Raw genomic sequence first — 18,155 nt, 5'->3', positions numbered from 1 at the left:
AAGTTTGAGATTATTGGGATTGCTGTCATTATAATTCCAAAATTTTATATACTTCGTTATTTTTATATTTACACTTAAATTATTATTTTCCAGCCATTCCGTGACATTCTTTACTGTTTCATTCAATAACGGTTCGTGGTTACGGGTTAAGTGGAAGATGATAAAAATTTTAAAGACCATAAGTTTTGACAACAATTATAAAAAACTGTTCCGTTTATTATGTCATCATGATAATTAATATTATGTCTATTTTTATATGGCTCATGGTGCGGTTTTTTATAATCAATCAATCAATTACCACTTTCTTTGAAAATAAAGGATTTATTATTATTATCTTACCTTTAAAATAGTTTATTTGAAAATGTTTAACAAAAGTAAACCCCTTATTCCGCTAACATTGATATTTCAATTTGTAATTTACATGAAATGACCCAAAAACTAAGCTCGAACAGAGTATGCAAATTCAAATGAAACGTGAGTTCTATAGAAGTTGCCAGTTTGAGCATTGAGGTAGATGGAACTTTGTCTTTAACCTAGGTTTAAAGGTGACTATACAATAATTTGTGTCATTTGTCCACTTGATTCTAGAATTAGTTTTGTGTGGCTAAGTAACGATTTTATCTATTAATACATCAATTTGTATAAAATTGATGTATTAATAGAACACAAATAAGACGCTAATTTTAATCGATTTCAGACACAAGTTTGTTCGTGTATATACTCATCGACAACTGCCCGAGAAATACCTGCCCAGTCGGTGTAAAGAGTAGAGAGACCAGTGCTTAGGTGCAAGAGAATGAATGTTGCTAGCTGCTGCGAAGAGACAGTCAGTTACCAACTATTAGTAAATTGCGCCTCCTCAAGAATATGAAGGGCAACCTGTGCGTCCACCACCTGAGTTAGTATCTGTTCCTTCTGCACCTTCATATTTTTTTGGGGGAGGATGGCCTTGGGAATCTCTCTCTCCGCACGAAACGCGAGTACAATAAGGTAAACCTATTACATCACTTCAGTTTTCTGAGCCTGTAACCAGTACTGCCCCAGGCGCGCCTGCCCATTTGGCTGAAGCCCAAAGGCAACAGCTTACAGCATGGCATTTTCACACTATTTTCTTAAACAGTTGTGAGAGCAAGCCTGCGTCGTATAGGATTCTACCAGATTAGATGGTTGCAGCCTTACAATGTGCAGTGCCAGTTCGATACTCATGAAATGATAACTGTCTGAACATAGAGATTTTGACGTTTAACAGAGTACAGTAAATTACCTTCCTAAACGACATGCCTATTGACACCTCAAAGGTTTTGTCCAAATTGTATATAGCAGCGTAATGGGTAATTTTAGCGTATTTATGCTGTAATTTCGATTAATTTTGTTCTCATGAGTTATCAACAAAAATTTGAGTCTTCAAAAATATGTTACTTACGTATTCAGATCCGGTAGAAGCTGTCATTTCCTTTATAGTTTAGTGTCATAAATAGGAATAAACGACCTGTCATGTTGTCCAAAATCTATTCTAACTGGACTATAAAATGCCTGTTTACTTACGCAGATAATAGTTTGTAATTTATGTAAACATACCACAAATAAATTGTATGTTAACTTTGTATAAAGGCCTGTTGTGTACACAAAAACCACTCAAATATAATACCAGTTTTGAAAAAAAATCATTCTTTCATTGAAAAGTTTCAGCATAATAGAAAGTATTCATTACACACGTAAAATAAATGTTCTATTAGCGTTTTTCTACATGTCTTTTGAATCTGTGCCCTTTGATCATAATTCTATTCAAGGTGACTTTACCTAAAAATGGAATAGAATCTGTAAAGTGGGAGTCGAATTGTTTCAACAACTACAACGCCCGCCGATGGAATAAATAATAGATCTATCACTGTTCTAGAAAATATTCAATTATGAGGTACCAATTGAGAGACTCATTATATGACTGAAAACAATAAAAATTAAACCAAATCAGTGGCACTGTCACCTTTTTAGGTCTGGGCCTCAGATGTCTTATCTGTTTCATGATCATTTGTCAACCTAATAGGCAATGTGATTAGCCTCATGTGACTGACACACGCCGTCGTCTTTTTGTGTCTAAGCCGGTTTCCTCATGATGTTTTCCTTCACCGTTCGAGCGAATGTTTAATGCGAACATAGAACGAAAGGTAATTGTTATATCCTTAGGGTACTGATGTTCGTTGATATTCTTTCTTTACTATATAACTTCCTTTTTTTTATAAAACAAGGGGCAAACGGACAAGAGGCTTATCTGATGTTAAGTGATACCGCCGCCCATGAACACTATCAATGCCAGAGGGCTCGCAAGTGCTTTGCGGGCATTTAAGAATTGGTACGCTCTTTTCTTAAGGGACCCTAAGTCGAATTAGTTCGGAAATACCTCAGATTTTTAACTAACATAGTTTTATAAGTTACATTATCTCGTAAATCTGTAATAGTTAAGGGCATTGTAATGATCGCAAATGTGTACATCCCCTTACAAGATATCGTGTAAGTGTAAGTTTCCCTAACACCGGTAGAGCAGTGTATACACACCTTTAACTGTTAATTAAGATCAAAATGTGTGTATTGCTCAACTGTTTGACGTAATTGCTGAGATTAATTAGTTATCGCACATTACTTGGCAACACTAGTGTTATAACGATTGTGGAATTGATAGTAATTATCAAAGTAAAAATATTGATAGAAACTATTGACTTTAAACAAATAGTTTATTCGTCAAGTGATTCCATAGATAACACTTGCATCATTGCAATATACTGTGTAAGATTTGAGAACAGGGTCAGGGTTCACAGCTCTTCCATAACAAACTTAATAGTTCATTTCATAATATTTTTTGTTGTTTTTTCATTACAATTTTGTTTGTTTTTTTTAAGCTTACAATATCTTCGCCCGATTTCGTTTTAGCTAAAAGCATTACATGATGCGTAACACGCGTGTGTTTATTCATATAAAAATGTATTTATTCATTTGACAAAATTCCTTCCATAAGAAACTTAATAGTAAATTCTATAAAAATATATATTATTTCATTACATCTTTTTTTATTATTTTTGTTTGTATGTTGTTGTGTTGTGGGAGTGGGTGTTAAAAATTGATTTTACAGTACTTAATAGAAAATATATTTAAAACGGCAGATATCGTCGAACAAAAATACTTCATATAATAGCGTGATTTATTAAATTGTGTCTTAAACAATAATACATAAAGTGTTGGTAAAGCTTACTAATCTAGAGATGTGTTTAATTAAGGTATTTAATTTTTCTACTGCGAACGCTTGAGTCTCTCAAACGCTGCTTAGTTAATCACTACTAACGAAGTTAGTTCCGTAATCTTCCAGTTTAAAGCAGCGTGTAATAACTGTAAGCGCCTTTCAGTATCTGGAATAATTAGACGATTAAGTTTAGTTGCGCTAAGAGCTTTTTGTTAGTGTCGTCAGAGTAATGGAGTTAAGCTAATTGACAAATTGGATAATTAATCTAGTGTACGTTTTAACATGAGTTGCATCGGCTTATATCTTAGTTAGATTGAAATATCGTCTGCAGTTTTTAATTTTTCTTACTTTGCTAAGCCAAGAGCAGTGTTGGCCCAGTGGTTTCAGCGTGCGGCTCTTATCCCAGAGGTCGTAGGTTCGATCCCCGGCTGTGCACCAATGGACTTTCTATGTGCGCATTTAACTATCGGTCGAACGGTGAAGGAAAACATCGTGAGGAAACCGACATGTCTTAGACTCAAAAAGTCAACGGCGTGTGTCAGGCACAGGAGGTTGATCACCTACTTGCCTATTATATTGAAAAATGATCATGAAACAGTTTCAGACATCTGAGGCCCAGACCTAAAGAGGTTTTAGCGCCACTGATTTTTTTTTTACTAAGCCTAGTGGAACATGGTGTAATGGTTGCAGCTCCTTACAAACATTGTGTAAATCAAAAAACTTGGCGATCAAAAGAGTGGCGGAAGAACTGGCAATCAACTGTTGATTGCCAGTTCTTCCGTTCTACGCCCTTAATTTGAGAATCGGCAGTAAATGTAAAATTAGCAGCATTTAATGTATATTTCTTTTTTAACGCTTTAAGTGTACATTGTGTACCTAAAACAATAAATGTTTTTTTTTTCTAAGCGAGCGTCTCTCAACTCTGAGCTCATGAGTTCGAATCACTTCTATTATTGGATTCCTTGTAAGTGTGCAATCTTCACTTGGTTGAACGGTAAAAGAAACCATTTCTTCGGGCTTAGGTCGAGTATTTGGAGATTAAGTGTTTCTTCTTCTGTTTGTCCACAACGCCACCGCTGCTGAGCGTTTAAACGTGGATGACGCTTTGGCCGGCTTATACCAGTGTTCCACTACACAACACAATAGAGCAGCCTCACTTCATCACCAATTCCCACCAGGACCATGCCCCGACTTTAACATACCTGACCAAAACTCCAGCTTAGGTGATCTTAATTAACGAAAACATGACGTTATGATTATAATCTAAAAAAAAATTATGTTACAGGAGGCAGACGGGCAGGAGGCTCACCTGATGTTAAGTGATACCGCCGCCCATGGACACTCGCACTGCCAGAAGGCTCGCAAGCGCGCTGTCGGTCTTGTAGAAATTGGTACACTCTTTTCTTGAAGGACCCTAAGGCGAATCGGTTCGGAAATACTTCAGTGGGCAGCTGGTTCCACAAAGTGGTGGTGCGCGACAGAATCGCTTAGTTGTATAACGACGAACGTCATTGTGATACGGATGGTATTTTGCATTCAGCCTTGACGTCCGATGATGAAACTCAGCTGCAGGTCCAAACAACTCCTCTGAACACTCTCCACGGTAAATGCGGTAGAATATGCAGAGAGATCCCACATCTCTACTTTATTACTATTTTTTTGGAGTCCACTAAACAGTTGAATTTCTTCTAATCTTATATTAATAGTATTAAGTAATCCTTACTTACATTTATAAAAGTAGCAACGGTGAGATTGGTAAACGGTCCGGCGGTGAATATAATAGTTTTGGACAATTGAACAACGAGAATGAATAGGTTTCTTTGATGAGATGGGCTTTGCGTCCACCATTTGCTTTCATACGGTCCACGGATTAGATCCATACTCTGTAATTGATTTACTAAGTACTAACCTTAATGTTTCCATTTATTTCTGGATTACTTACTTGTACTGGATAATGGAGATAATTGAATTAAAATCTATATACTGATTATTAAGTAATAAAAATTTATATATTGTAGTAAAAATATATATTAGATTTATAATTAATTTAATATAGTTTTTCTCCTGTGGGGCGATATACTATATACAGGGTGGCCAAAAAGTCGTGGATCAAACGCAAATAGGGGATAGATGAGGTCATCAGCGGCAAAAAATTGTTCTACGGGAGGTCTCTAAGGTCAACGCCTGCAGAGTTATGTTTGATTTTGGTTTTTATATGAAAATTGACCTTTTTTTACTAATTCTTCTTAAAATTCGAAAATATCTACATCCTGTATCTTTTTCATAATATCCACTAGATTGGTACTGATGAGTTTTTGCGTTAGACATACTATTTATAGTTGTTTATTGAGTGTATTGAAGATAATATTAAGTTATACGATATAAATTTTTTTCAAATCAAAACTTTTTGTTTATTTCGGACCCCACTGTGTAAAAAAGTTACTCTACCGAAAAGTGACCCTGTATTACAAGTTTTGGCGCATTTAATATGGATTCTGAAAAGGTATTACACATGGCCATGAGTCGCTCTAATATCTTTCTAGGGAGAATTACAAACAACGATTGTGAAATAATAATTGTATTAAAACAATTATTTCTCAATGGTTGTTTGTAGGCAACAAAATATTTTACAATAAAATATGCTCAAAATTCCTGACTTTGACCATAATACTTAACCTGCATCGTCTAATCAAATTCCTACGTAACCCTACTGACATCTGTCCAATTTTTTGAATCTAGTCCGATTCACACAGTACTGGTCACAGGTAGGTAAATAATCTATCATAAGTCCGAATCGTTGTTGTTTTTTCGTCCTAGAAAGATATTAGAGAGACTCATGGCCATGTGTAATACCTTTTCAGAATCCATATTAAATGCGCCAAAACTTGTAATAAAGGGTCACTTTTCGGTAGAGTAATTTTTTTTCACAGTGGGGTCCGAAATAAACAAAAAGTTTTGATTTGAAAAAAAATTATATCGTATAACTTAATATTATCTTCAATACACTCAATAAACAACTATAAATAGTATGTCTAACGCAAGAACTCATCAGTACCAATCTAGTGGATATTATGAAAAAGATACAGGATGTAGATATTTTCGAATTTTAAGAAGAATTAGTAAAAAAAAGTCAATTTTCATATAAAAACCAAAATCAATCATAACTCTGCAGGCGTTGACCTTAGAGACCGCCCGTAGAACAATTTTTTGCCGCTGATGACCTCATCTATCCCCTATTTGCGTTTGATCCACGACTTTTTGGCCACCCTGTATAGGTATTGAACATTTTAATTAGGTTGGTTAACAGCTTTTATAATCAGAATAATAATTTGTTTTTAATGTTAACTATCTTTATCTATGTTTAGAATAGTTTTAGATTCAGCGTGCGAAACTTATTACATCAGGTCGTAGGTTCAAAACCTACCTTTTAAACACTCGCTCGTACGGTGAAGGCGCAGAAGGCTGATCATTTGAATATTTGAAAAAAACAATTATCACGAAAAATATACAGAAATCTGAGGACCAAATCTATAAGTTTATAGAGCCACTGTTCTTTTATCTTTAAATGATTTGCCTCCACCGATTTCTACCCCGCGCTTATTTCATATTAAAAATAAATGCTACAACCTTTTAGGTCTGCGCCTCAGATTTCTGTATCTGTTCCGTGATCATTTCTCAATCTAATAGGCAAGTAGGTGATCAGCCTCCTGTGCTTGGCACACACCGGCGACTTTTGGGGTCTATTGCAAGCCAGTTTCCTCACTATATTTTTCTTCACCGTGCGAGCGAATGTTATATGCGTACATAGAAAGAAAGTCTATCGGTACGAAGCCAGGGATCGAACCTCGCGAAATCTACTTTTTTCTTCAATAATAATGTTTTTAATAATACGTACAGCGTAAAGCACATCGTTACTATGCCAGCTGTAAAGAAAGAGTTGGGCGACACCAAACATAAGGTACACGACTGTCATTAACTGCTGCATTGTACTCGTTTCCAGCTGTTACAGGTAAAAAATAAGTATTGAAAAGAAATTAACAGATGTAACGGAAAAATTAGAGTGTGCAAATATAAACATCAGTACACATAAAGAAGGTATATATAATACAAATAATATTAATTTCTGCTAGTGATGAATAAAGCAAGCGTATGACGTATTTATATTTATGTCCTATTTTGGGGAAAAAATATTCAATGAATTTTAAAGTTAGCACAAAAGAATTACATTCAATGACAAAAATTTGTACTTTATTAACTGAATTCGAATAGAAAGAGATTATCAGTGTGATCTGTACACCATCTGACCAGGTGATCGAGGTCGAGAGACATTAAATTTCTAAAAATATTTGTGAACATCATGTATGTTGCATGCTACACTTACGAAATTTACCACACGTAGTTGTATTTAGATCATGCACAAAGTAAAAAATTAACCATGAAGTTATCAGCCATTTAGCAAGAGTTCTGTCATTAACACACAATAATTATTATCTTTATGGATACGTACGTTGGTAATTTGATAAGCTGTGGAACAGAGTATTACTGTACATATAAAAGTGTAGAGTAATAAAATCGGCGATGTACAAGAATTATACAGCTCGCTGTAACTGCAAAAGATATTTTATTTAAAAAAATCCTTTAAACATGTAAATAGATTATAATAATAATATCAAATAGTATCTGTCCAAAGCGTCTGTCTGGAGCAGTGTTGGCCTAGTGGCTTCAGCGTGCAATTCTCACCCCTGAGGTCGTAAGTTCGATACCCGGTAGTGCACCAAATGACTGTCTGTCTATGTGCGCATTTAAAATTTACTCTAACGGTGAAGGAAAACATCGTGAGGAAACCGGCCAGTCTTAGACTCAAAAAGTCGATGGCGTGTGTCAGGCACAGAAGGCTGATCACCTTCCCGCCTATTATATTCATGAAACAGATACAGGCCTGACCTAAAATGGTTTACCTAAATCGGTAGCGCCATTGATGTTGTATCTGTCTAAAGTACACATGGCCGCCCCAAGTCTGGCAACGAAAATTCAGGCGAAGCTTTAGAACATACCTATGCGAAATCGAAAGGCTCTCTCGATGCACTTAGGGGACGTAGAATTTTATGTCAAGTAAGTCAACTTGATGGGGCAAATTCTTAATGACCTCGATTATTGAAAAGCACTCAAAACGTTGAGTGTATATATAATTAAATAGTGCGTAGATAATAGTTTTTTAATATTTATTTTATACTTACTGTATTAGCTCAATGTGCCTTTTATGGCAATCTCTGATTCTATCAATCGCGTCACTTTCAGAGGCATCAAATATGGCCACCGTATCGATTTTCAACGCCTCCAACTCAGCCCTTATAAAAATCATGATTGACAGCGCAATAACATCATATGAGGTGATCCAGCCAGCTGCCACAAACGTACCAAGACCTTGTATGACACAAGCAAAGAAATAGCCTGGCATTTCGTGCTTATTGAAGGGTACCCAGGAGCTGATGACTTGCATATAATCTTCTCTTCCCGCTTTCACATTCTCTCTATACGTCGACGATAGGAGATACTTGAAACCCGGCTGAAAGATGACTACAAAACCAGTGGCAAATGTGAAAGTCCCATAAGTGTAGATTACTATTCTACAGTACTTGGTGAATCCTTCAATGTTTTTCTTCTTTTTGGGGTCTAAAGAAGATCTATTGGCAATATCTGCTCTCGTCACATAGTCACAGACGGCCCTCCAATCTTTTTGCCAGGCGATGAATGACCAAACCTTGCACATGTTAATAGCGCCTTGCATCGAAAACTTGAGGTTTGTTAATAGCAAATCTAAGCTTGCCTTAACGTAGAAGAGATCTATAAACTCGGTTACAATGAAAACGGTTTCAAATAGTTGTAAAAGTATAGACATCATCAACATCTTAGGATTATTAGAAAGCCACACACCCCAGATGGTAAGAAATTTTATTACAGGACCCAGAAAGGGGCGTTCTGGGTCCTCGAGTCTGGCGAGAAATCTGTCCAGCATTTTTGGGGCTGCTTATGAAATTGCGCTTGGCTTGGTGGTGCTAATACTTATAGTGCAGTAATTAAATCGAAAATTATTATAGTGTTGTTCCTTAGGAAGGCTTACAAAGTTAGACTGGAAGGTATATTTTTCTAACATGCGCCAACTGATCTTAAATATGTGTTTTGTGTGCTATTTTTAATTAAAAAAAAGTGCGTGCGTACAAAGTAGGTACACATGTCAGAAGTGAAACTTCTTTGGCAAACTAATTACACAAATCTAAAACTTTAGATTTCCGAGACTTAGAGAGAGGAAAAAAGGTAAATATTATGTTGGGAATTTAATAAATTATCCTTTAGTTTTAAACTTATTTATTCGATGATAAAAACTCGTGTCATTTTAATATACAATTCGTCATTTGAGATTTCAATAAATTATTTTGCATAAAATATAAAATAGGTACTTACTAATATTTCATAAATTCTCTTTACGAAATTTTAATTTTAAAATACAATTTCTATAAGGTCTTCTCACTCTCTCTCATTAGGTATCAATTGTTCTCTACCGTTTCTTCGATAAAATCGCTGCACATCTTCGTGACGTTTCCGTAAAAATTTACCCTCATGCGCCTAAAGTTTCACATCAAAAATGAAAGTAAAGTCTTTTGGTCTATGTTTTCTAAATATGTATGTCCGAATTAACAGAATACAGTCAAAACATGAAATAGCTAATACGAACACTGTATTAAATCAAATAATTCAGTTGTTAATGTATAAAAAAATAAAATGACAGATCAAAGCATTTTCCTTCGCATTAGTTACAACACTATAAAACTTATACAAAATGGAGTTTGAGGTGTCATTCGTTGCACGAACAATTACGTAATAATTATTTTAAATGCCGATATTAATTTCAATTGTATTATAGAATGGAATCATTATGCTTGAATAATTAAATATGAATTAAAAATGTCATTAAACACAGTATGTACTGTATTTTTTCATTTATTCCTTGAAGTCTGAGTAATGGTTTTATGGAGAGAAAAATTTTAAAATATCAATTTTAGCTTTATTCAGTACTTAATTTTTGACGTGACACAACTATTGTACGCCGCGACCGGCTGTACGTACGAAAAATCATGACTCATTCCCCGTTACGCTTAATGTAATGCCCGATACGCTTGCGCCGCATCTGTCTTCCACTCGATTGGTCTATGCGTCCGAGCATACACTCCTTTTTATCCACAAAAACTAATGATAATTCAATAAAAATGAATCAATTTTATTCATAAAAGTATGCAATCATCATCATCATCAATCTTTTGTTATAACGTTGTCACGTAAACTATCGTCCGTAAACTGACTTTACAATTAACTTTACATTTTTTTATTCCAAAAAAGTGAATAGTCTCTTTGTGGTAGTAATTAGTATAGATAAATATTGATGATGACTTGAAGAAGTCGGTACCGTTCGTGTCGAAGCACATGTCCCAAGTAACTTATCTTCTTCTTTTTAATGGTCAAAGTGAATTCTCGGGATCGTTTGGCGCGCCGTAGAACTTCTTCGTTCGCGACTCTATGGACCCTCAGCATTCTTCGGTAACACCACATTTCACCGACTTCTTCAAGTCATCATGATTGTTAAGGTCGAGGGGAAAAGATGCACTGGCAGAAGGAGGAAGTCGTGGCTCCGCAATATCAGAGAATGGACGGGAGTGTCCAGCGGAAGAACAGCTGATGCGCTTGGCGAAGAATAAACAGAAGAATGCTGCGAGCTGACCGCCAACCTCCAGTAGTGGAGAGGCACTACAAGGTTTAGGCTAAGTAAAAAAATCATAGGCGAAACAAAGTGTGGACTATTAATATTAATAATTTTGCATACATACCCACTTTCCTTGAGATGTTTTAGTTCTCGTCAATTAATTACCGTCATAGAAAAAAAAACAATAGGCGAAAACTTAACCGGTCAAACAGTTGAGCCACTAGACCAACACTGCTGCCACTGCTGTCATTGCATTATTTTTTTACAACTCTTCTCTAAAAAGGACCAAATTTGTTTTGTATTGTTTATGTTGTGTAACTTCAAGCCTTTTGAAGTAAGATACAGAGAATTGAGATGTTCATTATACAATATACATGAAACATGAATCTTAGAATAGCTATTAAATAATTATTTGAATTTGAATAAAGAACATGTTTAAACTGTTATTTAGGGAAAACGGAAATGGCTCAGCGGCGAGGGTTTTGAAACCGGATGTTTAGTGAAAAGTGGAATTGTAGAGGCCCTGTTGTGAGTTCTTAGGAATGGGTGACAGTGTTTTTAGTTTTAATTTAAGAATTAATTATTTTGTTCATGTAAATATTATATCGAAAAAAACGAAATGCATATTTCACATGAATAATTACTAAGCTTATTGTCAAAATAAGTAAAATTACCAATAATTTTATGATTTGATAGATTGCGTCTGATTTGTTTTCTTCAGGCTTGTAAAATGCAGCTGGGTAAATGAGATCTTTATCTGTGGCGTCACGTTTTTGATACCCTTGTTGAGAGGGCTTTAGTACGACAATTTTTAATGTTGGTTTGATTGTTGATATTGATATTGGCTCAGGTGTCGTAATTATTATTTTAAATATATTATATTAGAAAAAAGTGTTAGTTGTCAGTAGTAGTATTCTATTTTGTTATGGAAGAGCTGGGAACCCTGACACAGGTATTTTCTTGCTTAATGGTTCCCAAATCTTACATTTTATAATGAATTGTTATCAAATATATATTTTTTTTTAAAGACAATTCACACCAATTGACCTAGTCCCATGCTAAGCTGGTGAAGCTTGTGTTATGGGTACTAAGCAACGGATATACATACATATTATAGATAGACATATAAATACATATTTAAACACCCAAGTCCTAAGCACAACACCAAATGCTCATCACATCGATGTTCGTCTCCGCCGGGGATCGAACCCGGGACCCATGGATTCGCAGTCAGGGGTACTAACCACTAGGCCAATGAGTCGAATTACAAATGAATTAAATTCAATATAGCTAAATATAATTAATTCTTTAATAGTCATACATAAAACAAATTAAATTTTATATCATTAGTCATAATAATTTATTGAAATCGTACGAAAATATAATTTTCGCTAAACAGCATGGTCACCCCTCTTTATATTATACAGTACAGACAAAGTTTCAGAGAGACAATCTCAAAGAATTTTCCTTGTGCAAATACTTGGCAGGCTCATAATTGTGTGGTTTACCCTAAGTGGGGTCACGAGTGATGTTTTTGTGGACTTTTACAAGCGGTTTTGACATTCGGATTAAAGTATCTCTGTATACCCTCTAAATAAATTATTTTGTAAACGGCTTGATGATTTTTAATGACATTTTTCTACTTTCTTTTATTCTAGGCTAAAATTTAAACTAAATGGCCTATTGACTAGAAAACATAAGAAAATCGGCATATCTTAAACAAAAATCAAGGGATTGATAGACCTAATTTTCTACCTTAACTGAAATAATAATATAAAATAAATAAATAATGTACTGAGACTTGTTATTAGTGTATTATTATATACAGACATCCGCCGTTCCACAATAGAGCGTTTTTAAGGCAAATTTTGCCGCGCACCACTACTATATGGAACCAGGTACTCATTGAACTTTCTGATCCAATTTGACTAAGAGTCCTTCAGGAAAAGAGCGTACCAATTCTTCATAGGCCAAAAACGCTAAAAACGTGTGTACTATATCGCTGTACTCCACTTAACCGGCTGGACCGATTTGAATTTTATTTTTGTATGCGTTTGGGCGGCACCCTAGATGGTTTAGATACACAAATTAGCCCGGCAGATGGTGCTGCGGCAAAAATTTCATACTTTGTTTAATATCCTAATCGCTTGAAATATCACGCAGGACAACGAAATACAAATATATATATATATATATATATATATATATATATATATATATATATATATATATGTAATTAGATTATGTACGGCAACAAGGAAAGGTTTACAACTTCTTTTGTTTTTATAATTTACATTATTCAATGGTTTAGGGAAAATTGCGAATAAAACTAGTGTAAAATCTAAATCCAATGGGTAGAAATACTAACGCCATCTGGACGAGAGCCAATGGGAGGGATTTATTCGTTGCGATAATGCTCGGGTTTGTTCCGCCGAATTTATGAAGTCGCCACGACTTTGCTCTCATACACTTTATGTCTGTTTGTGTTTTACACTGGATATGTTTTGAATTGTGTTTTGCATTCCAAAAAGGACTGTTGAACAGATAATAGTTTTACGTCCATTTTATTACATATTGATGACAAAGATTATCTTTTTTACTAATGTTTAACTGTAGTAGAGCAGTGTGGTCCTAGTGGCTTCCACGTGAGACTGTCATGCGTAAGGTCGTAGGTTCGATCCCCGGCTGTGCACTAATGAATGAATTTCTATGTGTTATTTTAATGTTATATGCGCATATAACATTATGCTCGAACGGTGAAGGAAAACATCGTTAGGAAACCGGCTTGCCTTAGATCCAAAAAATCGGCGCGTGTCACGCACAGAACGCTGATCACCTAGCCTATTAGATTGACAAATGATCATGAAACAGATAAACAAATCTAGAAGCGGTGTTGCAAATATAGATTTTTCATGGGACAGTTAACACTCTAAAAATTATCAAACTTATGACAAAACCATTATATCGACACCTCAATTATCCAGATAGGTCTTAGGATGGTGGAGCTATGCTGGAACATAAAAAAAATACGTCATGTTGAATTGATTTTAGTTTTTTGTTGTTTAATATAATTTTATTGTATATAAGAAATAAAAATTCAAAATTTAAAATGAAGTTAAATTTATTCGTTATCTTTAAAACTCTTAAAAACATTTTTATTAGATTTATTTGATATTTTTCTTAGCAAATAAAATATAAAAATTTTAAAACATATTTGTAAACTCAAAGAGATAAATTTATTTGAACCGAGTTGAGATCAGATAAGTTTAATTGAAACGTTACAGAAGATAGAAAATATTTTAGAGTTTAAAGAAATACTAAATCGTTCTTAATTTTAACCACATTTTAGTACAGTTCGTTGTACTATATATAATTTCTTAGTAATAAGATTTTGCATTTAACTCAAAGGTTGTCGTTTCGAAACCCGATAGTACATGAAATTTTCTTTAAATGTTCATCTGTTCTTCGAGGAAAACATTATTTTTTTAATCATTTATTCATATAGGTAACTCAATGTCAAAAAAAAAATGTACATTCAATGCTTCTAATTTTACATTAACCGCCAGTTCTCAAATCAAGGGCGTAGAACGGAAGAGAAGATCTGGCAATAAACTCACTCTTTTTAATCGCCACTTAATTTAATTAATTTTTAAAGTTTTTTGTTTTACACAACGTTTGTAAGGAGCTGCAACCATTACACCAAGTTCCACATGACATCTTAAGTAATAAATAATAATAAAATAAATTAAAAACAAAGATTTGTCCTCTATCAGCAGGAGGCATGGTAAAATAGGAGCACGCACCTATATTCTCGTGGGAACAACACGCAAATTGTGATGAAATCTCAGACCTAAAATACAATACAGCCTGTACCAGGATTATCTTAATGCCTATAAAGAATTAACAAAGAATTAGATGTACATCTGTTTCTTTCCATGCCCAACGAGAAAAACGCCTGTTAAAAATTTCATAGCAAAATATCAATATAACAAAACAAATCTTAATGGCACTTATAATTTTGTTTAATTCATTATTGTACGTTATACGTATGTATGTGTATAATACAAACATATACACGGATTTACTAACATACTGTACCTGGTCTAGTCCGTAGGTGCATTTATTTATAAGGTCATATTTCAGTTTTATATTTGTTGCATTCAGGCCATATTAATATTGAATTGTATAAATAAATTGGCGAACCAAATATTTAATTGGTATCACGTACAGTCTCACCACCTGAAATATAAATTCGTCATATAATCTTGAAATGAAAGATATTACATCGGGCAGGTTTTATCCAAGTACAATAAAAATAATCTGATTTGAAATTCTCGCCTAGAATTATTATCATTTTTTATGGGTTCTCACTCCGTTTTCTTTTGTATTTCCTCGGATATTGTTTTGACAGATGCTATCATAAATAATAAAAAAGTTTCGCAGGCGCTTTCTAAATAAAGCGATATAAAGCGATTCGAGGCGATATAGATATCAAAGAAAACATCCGTTTTTAAATATAAAGATAACCTTAATATATACCTTTGTTAAATATAAAACAAAGTAGGGTTTATTCAAACACTTATAACGTGGTAACGGCTGGACCGATTTTCATGGTTTTTGATTTGTTGTCTTACCAATATAGCAGTGTGCGGATAGTTGGTAAGCTTTTATCAATAAATAAAATTACTTTCATAAAATAATAAAGTAAGTTCATTCATTCATTGACTGTTAGGCGGTACGAAGTTTACCGGGTCAGCTAGTAGTAAATAAATAAAAATATAGTAGGAAAATATCTTTAGCAAATCCATACGTAAATTATTTATAATAAAGGATAAGACACCCGTCAGCAAAGTTCTGACAAGTTGCTGATGAGTTGAAACGCATTTCAAAATTAATGAAAGTCTGAAAGTTATTTTTAGATTTGAAACGAAAGTATGGAAACTTACAAAAAATTTAGATAAGTACTTATATTGTTCTATAAGAGATCCTTCTTAATATTTTTTTAAAGAAACTTCTTTAGGCGCATGAGGGTAAATTTTAACAGAAACGTCACGGAGATGTAAATTTCGAAATATTAGTAGGTATTTTATATATTATGCAAAATATTTTATTGAAATGTCAAGTGACGGATTGTAAATTAAAATGTCGTGTGTTTTTATTATCGAAGAAATAAATTAAACAAATTAGTTTTATAAGTTGTATTAACTTTCGAGACTTTTAATATTTTAATGATAATTTATTTCATTAAATTCCTAAGATATCTTACTTTTTCCCTCCCTCTAAGTCTCGGAAATCTTATGTTTTAGATTTGTATAAATATGAATAAGACTTAAAAATTAGTTTGCCAAAGAAGTTTCACTTCTGACATGTGTACCTATGGTAGGGGAGCCCACGATGCTAAATGGGGATTTACTCGAGCGTCGTAGAGACCTATTGGGATGCAAAGCTTAGATAATAAGAAGAAAAAAATGTTATATGATATATACCTTTTCATCGGTGGGGGAAGCGGCTATAGATTGTTAAATATGTAAAAAAAAACTGTTGCATGGACATCATCGAGCGCGTCAGATATTGATAGCATCAATGCCCTACGTATTTTTAATAATGTACGTATGTTAATCTGATCGTTTGCATGATGCGGGTGGTTGTATTTAAGGGTTGAAAATGAAAAAAAAATAAAAATTATCGAGCGCGTCAGATTTTCTAAGGGAGTGTTAAGTGCTAATCTGACGATTTCGATGGGACGCAAAACCACGGTCATTTTCATAATTTGCAAAAAAAATCGCAATTTTGATATACTCAAGCGCGTCAGATTAAGATATATGTGGTTCATCTTTATGTTCAAAACGTACTGTCTCATAATCTGACGATTATCTAGAGGGATTCGCCTGATCTGACAAATTTTTTTTAGAAAAACGGTTCACCTAAAGGGCCATCCCTGCAACTTCCCGCTAATTCTATTCCTGGGCGCTTAAAATTGATATTTTGAGCTTGCTGAGTTCAAAGAAATAACATTTCTATGCATTTGAGCTCTCCCAGCTCGAAAGTCTGATAAAAGTTTCATAGAACACTATTTTTGGAATTTTCAAACCGCAATAACTTTTGAATGGATCAAGCAATTTTCACGCGGTTGGCGGCATTCGACGCAGTTTTATCATCATCATAAGTAATTTTGCAATTTTAATTGATCGAACCACAAATTTCGGAGTAGACCCGAAAAAACATTTTTTCGGGTTTCTTTCGTTCACGATATCTCTCGAACTAATCAACCGCTTTTGACCAACTTGGTGGCGATCGACGTGGTTTTTTCAAGCTCAAAGGCGGAATAGTTTTTGAAGTTGATCGATAAAGAAACCACTTAAAAAAAAAAAAACTTATTTTTTTAAGATTTTTCAAAATTTCTCAAAATCTATCGGTCCGAATCGGTTCAAATTCACAGGACATGTAATTTTGAGGGAAATATTTAGAACGCTGTTTAGTAGATTCCGATCGGTTTAAGGAAATGTAGGCATCACGCAGCTGCACACATTTAACTTTATCGACGAATTTTTGTTATTTCGGCTTGCGGAAATCGTCAGATTATATATTTTTCATTATTCTGGAATTATTTCCTTCAAAATAAAAGAAAAATTAGCTACGCTCGAGAATGTCGAGATGACGTTTTTTTTTACAACTTTGTTGCCCTCCCCTTTTTTTCCGTCACTCTCAAATTGTAGATTAGTGGAATATACTCTTTTTAGCATGTAATTAACTCACCCTACCTTAATCTGACGCGCTCGGGAATTTCTGATGGTCAATTTTTTTTTACTAATCTGATCCTGTCTCCTTCACGCGCGGCCTTATATATGGGCCTCATATTTTGTGGAGGTACTTAACCGGGTACAAGGTATCCCCCTATATATTAATCTGCCGCGCTTTAGTAAATCCCGAAATCCCCTCTTGGGCTCCCCTACCACTACTTTGTACGCACGCAATTTTTTAGAACAAGGGTCAAACGAGCATATGTTAAGTGATACACTTACACCCAGAGACACTTACAGCTAGAAGACTCGCTTGCGTTGTTGGCCTTTTAAGATTTGGTGCTTTTTTTTCTTGAAGGTCCCTAATTCGAATAACTCTTTATTCGTTTTGTACCTCATCAAGATCAGTAGGTATATAATAAAAGAG

At 34.3% G+C, this 18,155-nt stretch overlaps 1 protein-coding gene across 1 annotated transcript; it reads right to left on the bottom strand.

The window, feature by feature from the left end:
- Positions 1-3,359: 3,359 nt before the first annotated feature.
- LOC125059087 (odorant receptor Or2-like) lies at positions 3,360-9,248 on the bottom strand. The gene is made up of 5 exons (XM_047663287.1): positions 8,470-9,248; positions 7,740-7,839; positions 7,128-7,232; positions 4,960-5,115; positions 3,360-3,398 (listed from the first exon to the last, which is right to left on the bottom strand). The coding sequence occupies exons 1-5, from the start codon at positions 9,246-9,248 to the stop codon at positions 3,360-3,362; spliced, it is 1,179 nt and encodes a 392-aa protein (XP_047519243.1).
- Positions 9,249-18,155: the final 8,907 nt, after the last annotated feature.

This window comes from Pieris napi, chromosome 19, assembly GCF_905475465.1.
Source record: "Pieris napi chromosome 19, ilPieNapi1.2, whole genome shotgun sequence".
Lineage (NCBI taxonomy): Eukaryota > Metazoa > Arthropoda > Insecta > Lepidoptera > Pieridae > Pieris > Pieris napi.
This window is presented reverse-complemented; position numbering and strand designations above follow the sequence as displayed.